Source organism: Notothenia coriiceps, unplaced genomic scaffold (assembly GCF_000735185.1).
Source record: "Notothenia coriiceps isolate Sejong01 unplaced genomic scaffold, NC01 NC01_scaffold00023275, whole genome shotgun sequence".
Lineage (NCBI taxonomy): Eukaryota > Metazoa > Chordata > Actinopteri > Perciformes > Nototheniidae > Notothenia > Notothenia coriiceps.
In genome coordinates this window covers 312,332-330,337 of record NW_011355976.1, presented here as the reverse complement: position 1 = coordinate 330,337, position 18,006 = coordinate 312,332, and the positions used below count along the sequence as shown (strand labels likewise).

General features: G+C 40.9%; 1 protein-coding gene across 2 annotated transcripts in view; it reads right to left on the bottom strand.

The window, feature by feature from the left end:
• Nucleotides 1–2,699: 2,699 nt before the first annotated feature.
• mybpc2a (myosin binding protein Ca) overlaps nucleotides 2,700–18,006 on the bottom strand; it is a 38,820-nt gene continuing 23,513 nt past the window's right edge. For both annotated transcript variants that reach the window (XM_010781493.1, XM_010781494.1), the window contains 18 exons: nucleotides 16,063–16,168; nucleotides 14,800–14,969; nucleotides 13,741–13,906; nucleotides 13,152–13,258; nucleotides 13,036–13,065; nucleotides 12,172–12,311; nucleotides 11,755–11,914; nucleotides 10,909–11,013; nucleotides 10,558–10,746; nucleotides 10,285–10,419; nucleotides 9,332–9,499; nucleotides 8,948–9,036; nucleotides 7,691–7,886; nucleotides 6,545–6,684; nucleotides 5,508–5,667; nucleotides 4,389–4,525; nucleotides 3,365–3,551; nucleotides 2,700–3,068 (listed from right to left, as the gene is read on the bottom strand). In XM_010781493.1, coding sequence (XP_010779795.1) covers nucleotides 3,034–3,068; nucleotides 3,365–3,551; nucleotides 4,389–4,525; nucleotides 5,508–5,667; nucleotides 6,545–6,684; nucleotides 7,691–7,886; nucleotides 8,948–9,036; nucleotides 9,332–9,499; nucleotides 10,285–10,419; nucleotides 10,558–10,746; nucleotides 10,909–11,013; nucleotides 11,755–11,914; nucleotides 12,172–12,311; nucleotides 13,036–13,065; nucleotides 13,152–13,258; nucleotides 13,741–13,906; nucleotides 14,800–14,969; nucleotides 16,063–16,168 — 2,420 coding nt within the window. In that variant the 3' untranslated portion in view covers nucleotides 2,700–3,033. The remainder of the gene's footprint in view (nucleotides 3,069–3,364; nucleotides 3,552–4,388; nucleotides 4,526–5,507; nucleotides 5,668–6,544; nucleotides 6,685–7,690; nucleotides 7,887–8,947; nucleotides 9,037–9,331; nucleotides 9,500–10,284; nucleotides 10,420–10,557; nucleotides 10,747–10,908; nucleotides 11,014–11,754; nucleotides 11,915–12,171; nucleotides 12,312–13,035; nucleotides 13,066–13,151; nucleotides 13,259–13,740; nucleotides 13,907–14,799; nucleotides 14,970–16,062; nucleotides 16,169–18,006) is intronic.

Sequence of the window (18,006 nt, the reverse complement as noted above, 5' to 3'; positions counted from 1 at the left end):
TTCTTTTACTGTAATTACATGGATGAGTCTCACTGCAAAGCTATTTCCCTCCAGTGCCTTTTCTCTCTCTCACCTTCTCTCTTCCTCTCTCTCTCCAAGTCTGTGATTTCATGTATAATTACTTGCATAATTATAGTTTCCTCCATCCTACTGTTTCAGAAGGTGTGTTTATGTCTCTGCTATCGCTCGTCTTTCTTTTATTTCAGCTCACACACACAAATCTGCTCGCACAGACATAACAGTGCTTGCATCCCACCGATCTACCTCCCTCTCAGCCTGTGGTAAGACTTGTCTTGTCACTCTCTCTCTGTTGTCTCTTTTTCATCAGAGGCAGGCCCGTTCTAATATTGGAAAGACAGCAAAGCAGATACAGTGTGCAGGAAGAAGCCGACAGTTCACTCCTGGGCTGCCATGCTTTCTCATTAATCATTTATTCAGACATCACAAACTTAAAGAGCCTTAAGGTGTGTCACAGGGAACGAGGGGAAAACAAAATGCGCTATTTCTGCTTACTACTTGAAGCTTTCTGTGTGTGGCACACACAGCATTGTAAAACTGAATCTTCTCATGTTTTGAAACTTTAGTAAGGCTCACGGATGGTACCAGTAGATACAATTAGTTTGATTGCTTAGCAACTGAATATCACTTTTGTAGGATGGAAAGAGGGTAAAGCTCAGGTGCAGTATCGAGGTTTCACGCTGTTTTTCTGAAGAATCTATTTTTCCAAGACTTCCATGTAAAGTAGCATGTGGTGTAGCTTTCTTGTGTCAATCAGCACAGTGACACACCACACTGTGTCTCAGGTTAACTGACAATAAGATTATATCAACACCACACATAATACACACACACACACACACACACACACACACACACACACACACACACACACACACACACACACACACACACGACTCATTTACTGCTCGACAGGGTTCAACATTTTAGCTTTGTGCTGCACTGCAGGTCTACTGTGCAACCAATCCTTGGCCTACTTTCAGGTATCTGGAGGATTGTCCCTGCTCCATCTGGGCATACATGCCCTCTTACCATTTCGTCTTTAACAAAATGCTTCATCGTAAAAGCAGAGGTGGGAAGTAACTAAGTACATTTACTGAAATACTGTACCTACTGTAAGTACAATTTTGAGATACTTTGCATGAGTATTTCCATTTTATGCTACTTTGTACTTCTACTCAAATACAATTATAAATATTGTACCACTACATTTATTTTGTACCTTTAGTTACTTTACAGATTTGGATTTATGATGTGAAATATAATCAACACTTAAATCAGACTTTAGTTACACCTGGAGTAACTTCACAAGCTACCCTGCAGTATACAAAGTCATTAAACTAGCTGCACCTTTACCAGCTTTTATAACACTTTAATGCATCAATAATCATACTCAAAACACATGTTATATTATTCTGAAATTGATCAATTTGCATAATAAGTACTTTTGGTTTGGTACTTAAAGTATATGTTAATTATAATACTTTTGTACTTTACCAACATTTTGATTGCAGGACTTTGACTTGTAACAGAGTATTCCTACACTCTGGTATCTACAATAACTCAAGTATAAGATCTGAGTACTTCTCCCACTCATGCGTAAAATAGGTAATGCAAGTTATTGCACTCAAAAGTGGAGAAGTTTTAAAGTTAGTGCAAAGAGTCAGGGGACATCAGGGGGACATGTTGAAGAGTCAGGTTTGGAGCTTCAGTCAGAGATGCATGGGTAATGTAATCGTTTTTAAATTACCTGTCACTCACACTTAACACCATGGACCCTAGTGATGGTCAGTTGGGGTCTTTGTCACTGTGCTCTTACCCCCTCTGCTGGAGATACAGGAGACCAAGACGTGATGCAGTCAGTGGTGGGACAGGCCTGAGGATAAGTATACTCCAGAATAGTGAGAATTTAGCAGTCAAACTTTTGGATTTGTTAAAACTCTGCTTTTTTATCTCCAAGTTGATCTTTTGTCAAGGCTTCCATTGTCAGATGGTGGAGTTAGGGGTGTGTAACGGAGGGCGGGGTCCCTTGGGGTGGCGGTGGTCTACAGCACATCGGTGAGGCTTTAATTTGGTGTGCGAGGCGAGCCGCGGCCGACTCTCCCAGCAGAGACGGTGCTGTGTTTGTTTTGCGGGTGTGTAAATTAGCAGTAATTCGTTTGCTCAGTAATGACGTGGGAGAGATAATTAGGGCAGTGTTGATGGGTGCATTAATTAGTCTCTAGTGTGTGATGCTAATGAGACCCTGATTTGAAGTGTGTGTTTGTGTTTGTATGTGCATGAGTGTAAGTCATGTATCTGTAAAGGCCTACCACTATAGGTCATGCCATGAGGAATGTAGTATAGCATGTGGGACTGGGTGAAAACAAGGTGTGTGTGTCTCTGAGTCAACATGTGTGCCCTCTGAGTGTGTGTGCATGAAGGACACAGCAGGTCTATATCTGTGTATGAGAACCCCTTTAATCCTGCTGGCTCCATGAAGTCGGCAATGCCTGGTTGAATAGTGATCCCTCCACTCAACCATCACAGGGCCGACGGACCCCCGCTCACACATCACACACCGAGCAACACACTCGGTCACACTGCAGAGGTTTCAGCCTTACAATCATAAATGTATCCCAACCTATAAAAACTTCCCGGACACAAAACAGACACACAAAGGGAGCCGTAATGGATGAAAGGCTGTTTTATAAGTGTGTTCAGTGACAGAGAAGAAGGATCCATCTGTGTGTGCTCACAGAGGGGCAGTGCTACTACAGTACATGGTGGCTTCTCTCAGTCAGTCAGAGTGTGACAGGGTGGCAGCTTGCTGTAAAAATTAACGGCATATTACTGATGTGGCATTCGTCATAGCTGCGGTGATAAGGGGGGGGGGGGGGGGGGGGGGTGCAGCAGGATTGGCTTTAGAGCCTCGCCAGTGATCTATTCTAATTATATTTATTCATGACTATCCTGTTATACATAATCCATTACTATTCCTGTTCGACTGTATCCTCCGCTGTTTCGTGCTGTCGCTCAGTTCTTCGTCTCCGTTCCTTTCTCTTGTGCAACTGGGGAGGAAAAGAGACATTTAAATCAGCATGAGAGGCCAGTGGATCATCCTGTTTAAAGACATTACGGCACTCAGAGTCATCTGGTGGCTGACACATATAATAAGGTGATTTATTTTTGGCACATGTGGCTAGATATGAACTGAAGTTTCACAAGAAGAGATCAGTCGAAGTTTAAAGGAGATTTGTCAAGCTGAGCGTTATTGAAGACTGTCAGAGAGACTGCTCCGACACAGGTCGACCTCTCACTCACTACTTTGAATGTATGGTTTTATGGGAAGTGAAGTTCAGCATACCTCGAACCTCCAGCTTGCACTCCACCTCGTCTTCACCGAGATCATTGACGGCCCTGCAGGAGTATTTGCCCCCGTCAAACAAGCCTGGCCTTCGGATATTAAGAGTCAGCACGCCCTGGTAGTTCTGCATCAGGAACTTGGGGTCTTCACCGATGATCATATTGTTCTTCAGCCAGATGATCTTTGGCTGTTTTGGAGCAGGAAGCAAAGTAGATGGGATGGAGGAGAGGAGATGTGGAAGGAGCGTATAAACAGAGCAAGGCATGTTGAGAGGGGGGAGAGCAGAGGGAGGAGAGAGAGAGGTGGAATTAGGTCAACATTTCGGCTTGACAAATCTTTTTCGATTCCGAGGGCAAAAGAAGATGTGTGTTCAAAGATCTTCCTGCTCCACCTCTTGTTCTTGCTTCAGACATAAAAATACACTCCTGCTGCAAAGGCATCAAAATCCTGTCTGGCTGTTCTGCTCTCGCTGTTTGACACTCAAAACGTGTACGCTCTCTCTAAAAACACAAAGCATAACATCTGTGGCATACACTTGCAGGTAAAGTGCACTGTTATGTAAGATTTGCCAGATACAGTGGGGACATTGCCTATTGCTCATGTTCTATGCTAAATGACAGTCCAACAAATGGATTGGTTACATGATAATATTTACAAGGAAACATTCTTGTGACATTAATCACAGTAATGTTCCAGATCCAGATAGATTTTTAAAAAATATTTAATTTTCTACTTTTATAGCTATATAGAGCATTAATGTTGTTGGTAGCTCAAGTTTGTTGCAAATACAACGTTGAGAGCGAATTGGAAAAGGAGAAAATCAATAAGGACACAGAAATTAAAGGATAAGATGTAAGAGTTGAAATAGTTTAACAACATTTATATTAAAAAGAAAGATCAACTAGAAATGAACACGGAGAAGATGTGTAGTTTATAATTGCTGTCGAAGTAGTTTTCCGAACTGATTAATAAAGAATGACAAAATATCATTTTACTGACACTTTTAATGTTAAAATGTAAATACCTTAGGGAAGCCACGGACAGCACAGCTGATGGCTGCGCTGTAACCTGCAACCACAATTCTGTTGACCAGGGGCGCTGTAAACTTGGGGGAATGGCTCACATCCTTATCTTTGAAGGGTGGACGGTTATTGTCCAAACCTGGAAAGGTTGAGAAGTGTTGAATTACTTACCTTAAAAACACACACACATTGAGTTGAATAATGTGCTTTATTTACCAAACATTTCCAGTTGTGTTGCCTCGCCAAGACAAAAGATTGTTTTATATTGTATTGTATGACATGCGGTTGAATTAGCAAATTGTTTCAATTTACAACATGTTTTCATTATGATGTCAGATGGGTACTATAATCAACAATCCCTACAATTTTATAGGGCAGACTAAAGCTTGGAACACAGAAGCCATTGGCTGGTTGGCTGCCAAATGTTCTCTTAGAGTATCCAAAGGCAACAACACGACAACAGTAGCAGCATTTGGCTGGTGGCAGGTGTTCATTTCCCAGCCTAGTTGTTTTCATAATCTGCAGCCAGTATAAAATGTTATTTAACACTCTGTCAAATATTCTTTGTGTTTAAGATAATCAGTGTGAATACATTTCCCTTTATTTAATAAAGTAATTCAATTAATAATCTTATTGATTTTATTTTGAATAAATGTCTGTTAAACACTTTCTATTGCCAAATGAGGTTACACAATGATGATGAGCTATGGCCCTCTGATGAAAGCCCTTGCATTTATGTTGCAGGATTACACAATGGATGTCTGTGGGAACATTCTCTGGAAAAACTGCAAACAGCAGCGCTGTACTGTATTGAGATCGAAACACAAACACAAAGGTGTTGTCATAGAGAACGAAACCAAGATGTTCAAGACTGTAACCTTAATCACAGCCAACACTTAATAGTTCTAAATTCCTTACACAACTAATATTAATCGTGTAATATTAATCGCAATTCCAAATACTTTCTTCTCTTCATATTCTGACCTACATACAATGATGCTGACTTTATGGTTTTACTGAACACAGTGTAGCCTACAGCTAAGCATACATTAGATGTTTATTGGAATCAAAAGCAATAGTATCATGTTATAGAGTGCCGTGCTCTGCGGAGATTACTTCACCTGTTTTGGCGATAGTGGCAGTGTTCTTGCTGATGCCAGAAACGTCGCTGAGGCCACAGATGTTTTCGCTGAACACTCGAAAGGTATACTCGTTCCCCATGACCAGGTCAGACACAGTGCAGCTGGGCCTGCGGTTGTGCTCAAAGACTGTGAACCAATCCTGATGTGAGAGACAGAGTGGAGAAGCAGAGGTTCAAACAGGCTTATAGCCGAGGATGAGAGCTATATAAGCAGTAGAATCTTCTATCCCCAGCATCCATGTTCTTGTGGTCCAACTCTGTCAATTGGTACAACACAATGACCATGACAGTACATTGAGGCTTTGCAGTCATGTGACAAATCTCCAAGCAGCCATGCCTCAATCTGATCAAGAGGGTCCACTGGGCGCTTATGGATGTTGGCACTTCCCCATTCTGTGCCACGATCAGCCTGCCATATTTGCCTTCCATGCATTTTTATGACAATCACGTCTGAAATCCACACTAGCTCAGACTTTTTGTGACATTTATTATAACTGTTTTGTATCACACTGTATGGTGGTGACTTGACTCTTTTATGGCATACTACACTATACTTTGTGACATCATGCTATACCTGATATTGTGCTAATTTAGGTAAGCCAAAAATAATGGCAAAAAAAAAACCTTACTTCTGACTTTGTACTTGCAATGTAGGCTTAAGTTGTTCTTTTGATAAAGCAAAATAGATTAGATTATCAAATCGCGCTGAGCTGATAATCATGACACCAAGCCATGAGAAAGTATTTGAGGAGGCATTTTGAATTTTACACCAAAGATGGAAAATTCCTCGATAATTGTAAAGCTGATGATCGTTGGCAAAAATGTCAAATTTTACTGTCTAATTATAACGTTATCTTGTAAATATCAATTGAAGTTCTACATAAGGTTATACAAATGCATCAAAACCATGTAATCAAATTCAAATTGAGTTCAAACTATATTTTTGCAATTGTTCTGCAAGTTAGTAATATATCTCTATCTGTATACTCCTTTACACTTCTGTCCCACCAGGCGTACCTTAGTCTTCATGTCAGCCTTCTGAACACTGTAGCCGATAATCTCACAGTTGCCGTCGTCTTTGGGTGGCTTCCACTCCAGCGCAGCATTGAAACCCCAGACATCTGTGACATGCACATCAATAGGAGGGCCTGGCCTTTCTGGTGGGATTGTTAAATAGACAGAGATAACGTTGGAGGATTTTGTTTTACAGCTGTTTGAAATAACAAACTCTCTTCCCCGCTTGGCAAGACATGTAGACATGATGTAAAGAGAGAGGGGGTAGATTAATAAACTGGAGCATGAAAGTCCCTCAGAGAGATAGAAATCAACAAACGCAGCGGTAGAGGTTCGGCAAAAAGCGAGAGATTAGCAAAGCAAATGACTCAAGGAAAGGTGGAGATGCATACATTACTGGAAAAACTGTTTTGGCAAAGACCTGATCAATTAAAGAACCTTATGTGCAGAATAATGCGGTGTTTCTAATAGAGTCTTCTATGCTGCCTGCACTAGCACAGAAGCAGCACAGAACAGCAATACTGTACGACATAGTAATGTATGTGTCATTAATCTTGCTCTGCGTGTTCTCCTCTGTGGAGTTGGAGTACAGTACAAACAGTGAGCAGCGCTACTTTATTCGCCCGTTAATTCTCTGTGTACTCTCCCCTGCTGAAACAGTGCAGTGACAGTTCATCTGTGGGGGGGCTGATCAGAGGAGCTGCAGCCTCTCATTAGCTCAACCTTCTCAGCAGAGGAAGTGACAGAGTAGCCCTCAAAATCCACGCATAATCCCAGTCTACGCGCAAATAATCCCAGCCAAGGCCCAAAAAATAATCCATCCAACACCCTGACCCGGGGAGACTATAAAATGAGGAATGAGCTGGAGGCCACAGTGGCAGTGCAGGAGCCGAGATTATACGAGAGGGGAATCAGCGCTTTGATGATTTGCTACTTTGAGTCACAGATCCCTGGGAGTATGAAATTAGGAATTACCATCACATTTTTAAAAAAGTCTTGAAATGTCACAGATTTAGGCTCAAGCCATCATCCTCTTCCGAACAGGTTATTAGCCGTTTACCTTCTGAAGTACGAAGCACGCTGTTCTGATCCTAATGAGAGAACATGCAGTTGGTGTTTAGGACGTGTTGGTGCCATGACGGGACTGACCTACAACCTGGATGTCTATGTCACCGCTGTCCGACATGTTCTCAACCTGAACGGACAGTGTGTACTTTCCAGAGTGGTTTCTCTCAGCGGAGCGGATAAAGAGGATAGAATCCACGTCACTGGTACGAGTCCCCACTGTTTTGTCCTCCAGGAGAATGCCATCTCTAAACCAGGTCACGACAGGGCGAGGTTTACCCTGCAGTTAGAGTAATGGAAGGAAATCGGAAATTAAGAACTGTAGGGGAAAAAACTGAGAGAAAAAAGAAAAGCAATCTGTGAAATTGCATGAATTAGGGGCAATATGTTTGCAACTGTCAGCTGGTTTTGGACTATCAAGGTAACATGCAAGAAGATCATGTGACAATTACCAGAGTGTCGAAATGTGTGCCTTTTTGCGGAATTCCAACCGATTTCTTGGCATATCATTATTTTTTATTTAGTTCTAGGTAAATATGTCTCAATTTGAATTGCATTCTAGCTGTTGTAAAAGATCCTTCCAATTCTTGGATAAGATGACAGAGCTGAGGGGGATCTATTGTCCCAGGAGACCATCATGTAGCCACGTCCTCTGTCTCAGAACAGGCTTTTCATCTGCTTCTTCAAAAGAAAGCAGAGCCATGGCTCCCTTTTACTTGTCTCTTTTTATTTGTAACATCGCCTTCACCTCTGCTACTTATGGCTTTAACAATGTCATCATTGTAGGATGCTGTCAAATAGCATACACCCTTTGTGACATTTGAGCTCCTGCTCTCCCTGTTACTACATGGTTTGCAGATCTGATTTGCATTTTACAAGAAAAAAAACTGCCCTTTGCAGCTACAGTATGTGAACATCCTTGGCACATATTTGGTTGCCTCACAGATCCAAAAACATTCCACCAAACCCATTTGAACATGTTCGACTGTCATGGGTAACCATATGATGAAACAGGCTGTCCGATGTTTTAAACATGAAATATCTTGTGCCTAGTCTAGTTGAGTTTTACTTTAATAAACAATTTCAGGGTTAACTTGAAACCCCTCCTTCAGTCACCACCCCTTTCTCTCCACCAGGCTTATGCATGAGTCGGTTTTAAATGCTTCAGAGTTTAAGGTGAAATGTGAAACAGTCATTCAGTAAAAGGTCAGTGTGGAAGCAACCCAGTGATCTTTAAGCACTTTGTATTGTTCACTCTTGGCGTAACTGGTTGTGCTCTGCTATTGCAAATCTAGTGTATCTGCTCTTAACTAAAACGATTAAAGCCAGACTCAGACTTACCTGGAAGGGGATGACTATGTTCACCTTATCACCCACGAGCTTGATCAGTTTGGTCCTCAGATGGCGAGGCAGACGGATCTTTGGTTGTTCTGGGTGGGGGACACACGAAAGAAGGAGAAAGAAAAGACAAGTAGAATTTTAGTTGGTGGTTCGGGGGATTATACATATGTAAAATAAACAGCACGTACAGATTTTACGTATTTATTATTTAGATATAAAAAACACAGTTGCTGGACATAGTTACTGAATGATACCAATGCTGGGTTAGTGCTTTATAATATGTGGATTTATTAGATATTTTACAATGTCTTCCAATCAGAGCAATGTCGTACATTATAAATATGATTTTTCTGGTTAATTTCTATAATAAGAACTTTCTCTAACCCATGATCTCTCGGATAGTGACGGACTGGGAGAGGGTTGCGGGGGGGCTGCGTCCAGCGACGTTGACAGCCACCACTCTGAACAGCATCTTCTCCCCCACTGGGAGACCTTTCACCCTGTACTGGTTCTTCCCCACTGGCTCCTCATTAGCCTGCACCCACTGATCACCTGAAGAAGGAGTCAGAGCAGGAGAAGAAAAGGAACCAACAAGGAACAGATGAGAAAACTAGAAACAGTCCAAAGAGCTCAGGATATTTTCAGAATCAGGAATCAGGTGCTACTAATTGACCATTTGTTAGTCCCTCCCCCTTAGTTTGCTCACAGGTACTGATGTTGGGGAAGGGTAAAGTGAGAGATCAAATGGTTTGAAAGAACGACTTCTGGACTGAACTGGATTGATTTAGAAAGATTTCTTAAGGTGTTGCATCATCCTTGAGCATGTCATCATTGTTAGCTATCTAACCACAAAAAGACTGTGTTCTGATACGCATACTAAAGTACTGCATACTACATACTGAAACTGTATGTACTGCATGCTGCCTTTTACTGTAAGTTACCAGCAGATTGTTTAAGTTAACTCAAGCAATACATCTTCTCTGCATCACATGACTTTATTGATCATGACATTAATGGTCCGAGCTACCGCTAAATGAAAATTGATTATAACAAATGTAAATCAACATTATTTTTTCGTCGCAATTCAATATTTTCCACTTTAATTTGGGGCAAATTAAAATGTATTAATATTTTAATGTCACTCTCCATCATTCGTAATAATAGTATCCAACACTTTATTATCTAAACCACCTGCACCGCAGTGCACCATTGGACAGTCTGAAATAACGCATTGCATTTTATCATTATTAATCAATTGAGACATTTATAATACAATTATTAGTAACAACCTATAAATGATCTTCAATGCTTTGGAATACAGTGGTGTATATATTTACTTCCTTCTACGCAGTATTCAATGATGTATCCGTCGATGCCGCCTGCTCCGATTCTCTCTGGAGGACGCCACTTGAGCGCACAGGTAGTGTCTGTCACATCGTCCACCATGAGACGAGTGGGCTCGCTGGTGGGGGCTGAGAGAGACAGGAGCTAATTAATACGTTAATACCCAGTGTCAATGGGATGGGAGGTAGGTTAAGCTGCCTCAAAATGAGCATTGTGTGAAAGGCCTCTGTTAATTAACCACTCTTCAATGATAAATGGCAACGCACCAATGGGCATGAAGGGCTTTGAGTTTGCACTTGGCTGAGAGATGCCAATGCCGTTGACTGCAAACACTCTCATCTCATAAAGAACACCTTCAATCATCTTCTTAGCCTCATATGTGGTGGACTCATAAACATCAAAGTTGATCCTGGTCCATCTGGTTGAGGCAACCTTTCTCTTCTCCATCAGGTACCCTGGAGATACAACATACGGTGAAGCTATTAAAAATGTGTTTTTTTGTAAAAGGGTTCAAAAACATTGCACAGTGATAAACAGAAAAGGATTCTGAACTGCTGTTTTCTCCAGGGAGGGAGACATCAGATGTGAACATTAGCCGCAGCGTGCTTCAGGGTTACCTTTAATGGGAACTCCACCGTCAAATGCAGGAGGGTCCCATGTGATCATGCCAAAGTCCTCGCCAACTGATGTGCATGTGACATTCTCAGGAGGGTTGGGCACATCTGGAGAGGCAGGTTACAGTTGGAAATGAAAAAAAGGGAAAGATGAATCCCAGAGGAAAAAAGGAGAGAAGGCAGTCTGACAGGACAGGGTTTTCTTTCAGGCAGTACAGTTATTACTGTAATCAAACAGTCTTTAACCCTCCTAGCTTTGCTAAGTAACTTAAAAGTGTATTATTCTTTTCACTATGGTCTTCATTTGTGAAGCCAAGATGATGGTTAAATGATTACATGGTAAATCGTGAATATGTTCATAGTTGACCACATCCAAGGCACTGTTTTTCAAAGCTAACTGAAATGTGTTGAATTCAATGTCCTTTAAAATATTCCAAGATCTAACTCTTTTTTAATAAAAAAAAAATCCTTTACAGATAACATCCTGTCTGCCATTATTGGTATGAAACGTATGCTTAAGACAGACAGTTTACTAACCTTTCGAAATTTTATTTTTTAACTGAAAGAAAAATAAATAAAAATAACAGCTGCCTCAGAAGTCGATAGAAAATGCAGGTATTCCGTACACATTGTGCAAATTGTGATAAACTCGCAATTACATCAAAAATGTATATGATATAGGATATTAAAAGATTGCACCAACAGTGAAATGCTTCTTATCTCAATATTTTCTGACAAATACAAAATTCAGTTCAAGAGCTAGCCCAGAGGAACCAGGAAAAAAAGGAAAGGAACAAAAAAGACGAAAATGAGAGGTGAAAAAGGCTAAAGTGAGAAAAACCCACTGACCCACGATCTTGACAAAGAGTTCGACCTTGTCCTCTCCAGCAGGGTTAGTCACGGTGATGGAGTAGCAGCCCTCATCTTCTTTCTCCGCCCCCTCAATCACAAAGCTGCTCAGGGTTTTCTCTGTCTCCACGCGGACCCTTCCCTCGCCCTCAGACACCAACTACAGAGGAGAGCACAGAGAGAGAGAGACAGAACAAAGCAGATAGTTGAGGAGAGTGGTGTCACATGACGAAGGCACAGCTGCCACAGGTGACAGGTGATTCAACCTCCCCACTGTAGTTCATGTTTCATTCTTCATTCCGTGCTGTTCAACGACTAACGGCTGGACAATGATTGATGCACAAAGGTCCAGACTATGAGGTGTGTTTGTGTGTGTGTATGGGCTGAATGCTGGGATTTATCTCTATTCTTCCTCACTTCTTCTCCTTTCATCCAACACACAGTGGGCACCGGCTCTCCTGTGATCTCAACGTCAAAGCGGAGTTTGTTTCCAGCCACCACCATGATGGTGTTCTTGTCGCCGCTGCTACTGGTGTTCATGTGAATTTTTGGAGGATCTTTCATTGGGAAAGTGGAGAGAGAAGTTATTCAGATAATAAGCACAACATGTTTTGAGGAAGGAAAAGGATACGGTTACTTTTGCTTTCAATCTTCTTAAAGCTGTCTCTCTGTGCCGTTGGTTAGCATGTTACATTTCAACGTTTTCATCTGACAATCTTGTTTTGGTTTGACCTTCAAGCATGCAAATTCTAAAAGATGCAACACATCAATGCTGCGTTTCATAAGCAGACCACTCAATTTTGAAGAGGATGAAGTTCAAAGAGCAACTTAACAGCAGCTGAAAATATGGTTTGAAATTGGTCTTTAAAGCATAATAAAGTATGCGGTTAAAAAAAAGAAAAAAATGCACTTACCACAACAAAAATGAAGACTGTGGGCCCAATGGGCACATTGGCTAGACATTGAAATGTTGCAGCAAGAACTATACTTTCATACATTCAACTGGAAAACTACTGTTCTGCGGTTAACCCAGTGCTTGTGAGCAGGCAGGAACTTTTCCTGTGTGTTAGTTTTCCTACAGGTTGACTCTCTACTTGAGAGTAGAGAGTTAAAACAAGTAACTCAAAGTTGGCACTCGTCCTGCTTATATTCAACTGAAGATGCATTTTAAATTAAACATCAGAACCATCACCCGATCAAGCATATCATATACTTTCATGAAAGATAATATAAGTATGACTTTTTTAAATGTATTTCAGGAAAATAAAATAAAGACCTTACCTTCTCTGGGAACATAGTCAATTTTAATTTCTGAGGGGAAATAAACAGATCAGTTTTAATAAAATATGGTTATCTCATCAAATGCTTCATATTTTGGTTGAGGTGTAATTTCTCACCCAGGAAGTTGAGTTTGGCAGAAAGAGTCAGTGCATAGCCATCAGGGACAAACGTATAATCCCCAGCGTCCGAGGGCTTCACTTCATCAATCGTCAGCTTGTGGGTCCTGGGGACATGTAACCAGATGTTACCAAGGAGACAACACTCGTTGTGACCCACAATTATGCATAAGACAGTTGCCCTAGCAACATACTCCATGAGGCAATTTCACAGAGTGAGAAACATACCGAATGGCTTTCACCTTGTGTGACCGCTGATGCCTTGGCATATCTCCTGCTATAGGCAGCTCTGATGGAGGGATTACTGAGAGAAACCCCAGAGATACGTGTGTGTGTGTGGGTGTGTTTGCGTGTGGAACTTTACAGATTGAAGCCTATCCTAAAATGGGTCAAATAACTTAGAATTGTGTGTGTGTGTGTGTGTGTGTGTGTGTGTGTGTGTGTGTGTGTGTGTGTGTGTGTGTGTGTGTGTGTGTGTGTGGTAGTTATGATAGTTATGTGATAGTTATGATAGTTCAGAAGGAGTGATCTTAACAAAAAAAAGAAGCTTTTTTGCCATTCAGACACCCACATAAGTCGGATATCATACCTTCCAATGTGCGTCATTTTGATGCGATCAGTGGGCTGAACTTCGACACCGTCCTTGAACCATTTCCCTGTCACCTTTTCGTCAGACATTTCACACTTGAACACAGCCTGTTCAGCAGCCTTCACCGTCAGGTCAGCTATGTTCTGCAGAATCTGCAGCTCCTTTTCTGAAGGAAAGAAAACAACACAGATCAGTGCAAATATCTAATGCCATGAATTTACCAATGTCTTACAAGGACACGTTGCTGGAAAACAGAACATTAATGAGGCAATGAGTCTATTTAGCTATTTAGGTTGCAACAATATTTAAATTGATCACCTGGTGCACTTTGACTTTGACTTGAATGTCCAATTGGGAGGAGCGACATTTTTACACTATAATCAATTTAAGAGAATCGTCATGCTTAGCGACTGAGACTGGGTCTCTGAGTCTGCATGATGGGTAAGACGGGACCCAACCATCCCTTTTGGATGTGTAAAAGAAAAGAAGCATGACGAATAATGTGATACACTGATACAGGAGATTAAAATTGTAATTATGACATGAGTAATGACTAATTTACTGCTTTCCATGCTTGTCAGGATGGAAACATCAAGATGTGCTGATGTGTACATTTTCTCTAAGTTCCTAATTGAGCAACGGAGTCTGAAATACTTGTTGACACATTTTATATGCCAGCTAATCAACAGTTAATTACTGCTTCTGCTGCTGTTGAATTTAAGTAGGGCTTGGTGATATGTAGAACATCTAACATCACAACTCTTTGGACCAAATACCTCAATGATGTAGTGATGATTGTTGTGAGGTGGACCATTGGTGCTTTCACAAGATATTTACACAGGTCATGTGCACAAAATGACATATTGAGTAAAGACATATATAAAACAGCTACAAAAGTCTGATACATTCATAAAATGTGTTACTTAACTGTAATGAAGCCTTTTAAAACAATTGTGCCAATTGTGCTATTGACATAATATTGTGTTGTATTATGTATTGCCAATCCCTTGATTGAGCTGTACTGTAGATGTGTAACAGTTTTAGGCAATGCAATGGTACCTTCAACATCCAGTTCAGCTTTCGACTCTCCACCGTTGGTGAACACGTAATACATTCCAATATCCTCTTTAGTTGCTTCATTTATGACCAAAGTGTGCTTCTTCCCATCCTTTTTGAACCTGTACTTTGAACCTGCAGTTTCTCTGTTCAGCTCAACTCCATCTTTCATCCTGAGGAGGGAAAAAAACACACACGCATGCTTCAGTGAAATTCAACTGAGAGAAGGGAAGATGTGCTGATTGACATGTCTGCAACCTTTTATATACGGCAAGTGCCCTCAGGGATCACAAGGCTTTGCACCTTTTACAGATGGTGCAGTAAGTAAGTAAGATATTTCATAAGATAAACTGTACTTTCGGGTTTGAGGAGCTGCATTCACAGCAATTGCAGAATGAATTCTGAAGTATTACAACAAATATATATACATTTCACAAGTAAAAAAGTTATTAGGGCCCAAGCACTGACCTAGTAGGATTGGAGGACCTATTGTAATCCCTTGAATTATAATAAATAGATATTTTTGAAGGCCTCAGAGGCTATCAAAACTTGATTTTCTTTCGCAAACTAGTCACGACAGGTGAAAAATGTGAAATTTTGGGGGTCGTGTTCTTGGGGCATCTGCAAAAAGCTCTATAGAGCCCCCTACAAAGCTGCCAAAAGGCAGCCCCTAGATCAGGTTTAACGTAGAAATTAGAAATGTTGTAGGTATTTGAAGCATGGGGAGACACACAAAAAAGTATCTTGGATGCATATCGTAAACCTAACAGACAGACAGCCATTTTGAATTTTATGTTAACTATTTTGCCAATTATTGCTTATTATTTAGATCTCTCCAAAATGATGATATGATAAGCATTAAGAGGTTGAGGAAACTCCATATTGAAAGTTGAGTGTCTACGTGGCTGGCTTGGCTGTGGTGGCACGACGAAAAGGCTTTTAAATCTGACAGAGCAGGTGTTATGGCTGCTGGATTTGGCACCCCCCCCGACACAAAGCAGGAAATGTGTTCGCCCATAACCGGAGATGGTGCTAGATTTGCAACAAATAATTTTCAGTGCGTCACCCTCAATGCAAAACATAATGTTTATCTTTGGGGCCTGTCTCTATCGGTCATGGCAGTTTACTGCTGCGTTGACAGGGATCCTGGAAATACCTCGACGTGCATGAATGTGCGAGGGCCCGATCACCGCGCATTGCAGAATCTGCTTTTCTGAACAGGGGTCAGGAATAATGCATATCCTAATTTATTGTTATTTGGCTCACCATTTGACGTTGGCCCCTTCCTCGGACACTTCCACCTCAAACTCCACCTTCTCACCCTCAATAGTGTGAACGTCATCCAGCAGCTTGGTGATGGTGATAGGGGGCTCTAAAGACAAACAAAGCTTTGTGTCAAATGTTAAAACAACAGAGTGAGACTGAATGATTAACAAGCTGTAAATAAACCACCAGAGTAAAACTGTCCAGGACCAGAGCAAAGGATGAAAGAACTGCGGTGGATAGAGCTGCAATGTATCGGTACTTGAGTACAGTGTATTTCTTCAACAGGGCATGAACAAACAACACATATGGTAATTGATGGAACCCAGCTAAATCTAAGTGCATGCAAAGTCTTGATTTCAACTAAAGGACAGGCCTATAAAGTCAAAATCAAGCACAGACCATTACATTACATAAACGGCATCAACATCACTGTTTATTGCCTATCAGAGGGGTTGGATCAATCATGTTGTGTTATGGTTGTACATACTTCTACTCAAATGAAAACTCTGAGGAACCTGTAATTAAAAACTAAAAAAGTAGATATTAAAGTGTTATTGAAGAGTTGGGTGTGATGAAATTAAATGCAATTTATTGAATACCCTGATCAATCAGAAGTTCATTGGTCAGTTTAATTATTTCATCAGAAGAAACATTTCTTTTCATTCTGTGATATTGATTTCAACTATGTAAATCTAGTATCTAAAGCTTTCATTTTACGTGATATTATTTCTAAACAAAACATTCCTTGAAAGTAGCTTTCATTCTTGTATTTCTGTACTTTTGCTTTCTCTGTGGAAGGGAGGTTGGTGGCATTATTAGTGTTCTCTACAAGCAGAGAAGACTAACACAGAGGTAATGTGCATGCCCTTGTTTTAGCAGAATATACTGTTAAAATCCTTATCAATGCCATCTAACACATCTGTTTTGTAGATGTGGAAGATACCTCAAATCTCCTGAGGTGAGAGTCACATTGTGTAACCACATGGTGTGATGCTTGATGCTCTGCTAGCCTCAACTATTTGTCATCGTCAGAATCCAGTCCCCCTCTGGACGTCTCAATTCTCTTCAACCTCAGCTGGAGACACCAGAAACTCTCTGAACTGTCGAAACTGTAGCAGCTCCACAGACACATTGTTTCTGCGGGCCTCACACAACTTTGATGAAAGGAGCCTGATGTCTTCAGTTTAGGTTTGGTTTCTCTGCGTAAAAAACTTAAAGAAATACTTTTTTACCCCCAGGTATAGGGGAGACATCACCAGACGCTTCACAATTGTCCTTCTAACAAATGTGTCCAAATATTGTAAGGGGGAAACTCTCTGCACTTTGTCTGAACTCACTTCAGGAGTTAGAATGAAGACCCACTGAAGAACTACTTAAGCAAAAGCAAAAGCTCTACTTAAGGTGACAAAATCGCTACATAGTTAGTGTAAAACCATACTGCTTACATTAATTAACATCTTGTTGCTACTAGAGCTTTCGATGTGTTACATTTGATGCCATTCGCTTCATAGCCAAATTCTCTGCCAAAGTACTCTATGTATTTTGACTGCAACTTTTGAATAGTTGTCATCTGCTAAACTTCTCACTGGCTTTAACAATATCAAAAGATATCAACAACAAACGGTAAGGATGTAGATGTTTGCAAACAGAAACATGAATGGCATTTTTAAAGACAGTGTTTGTGTCCATACAAATCTGAGCACACACACACAGACACACACACTGGATCTGCATGGGCGCAGTGTCTGTGTTAAAGATTACCCTCTCGTACGGCCTCTGATAATGTAAAAGCAGGATGGGCGGCGGTGAGCACATAAAGTAAAGTATGGGATTAATATAGAAGCAGAGGACCCAATTACAGCTATTAAAACCTCTCATACTCACACACAGAAAAGACACAGAGACCATTGAGATAGAGACACCATAGTAAATCTGAATTTGCCA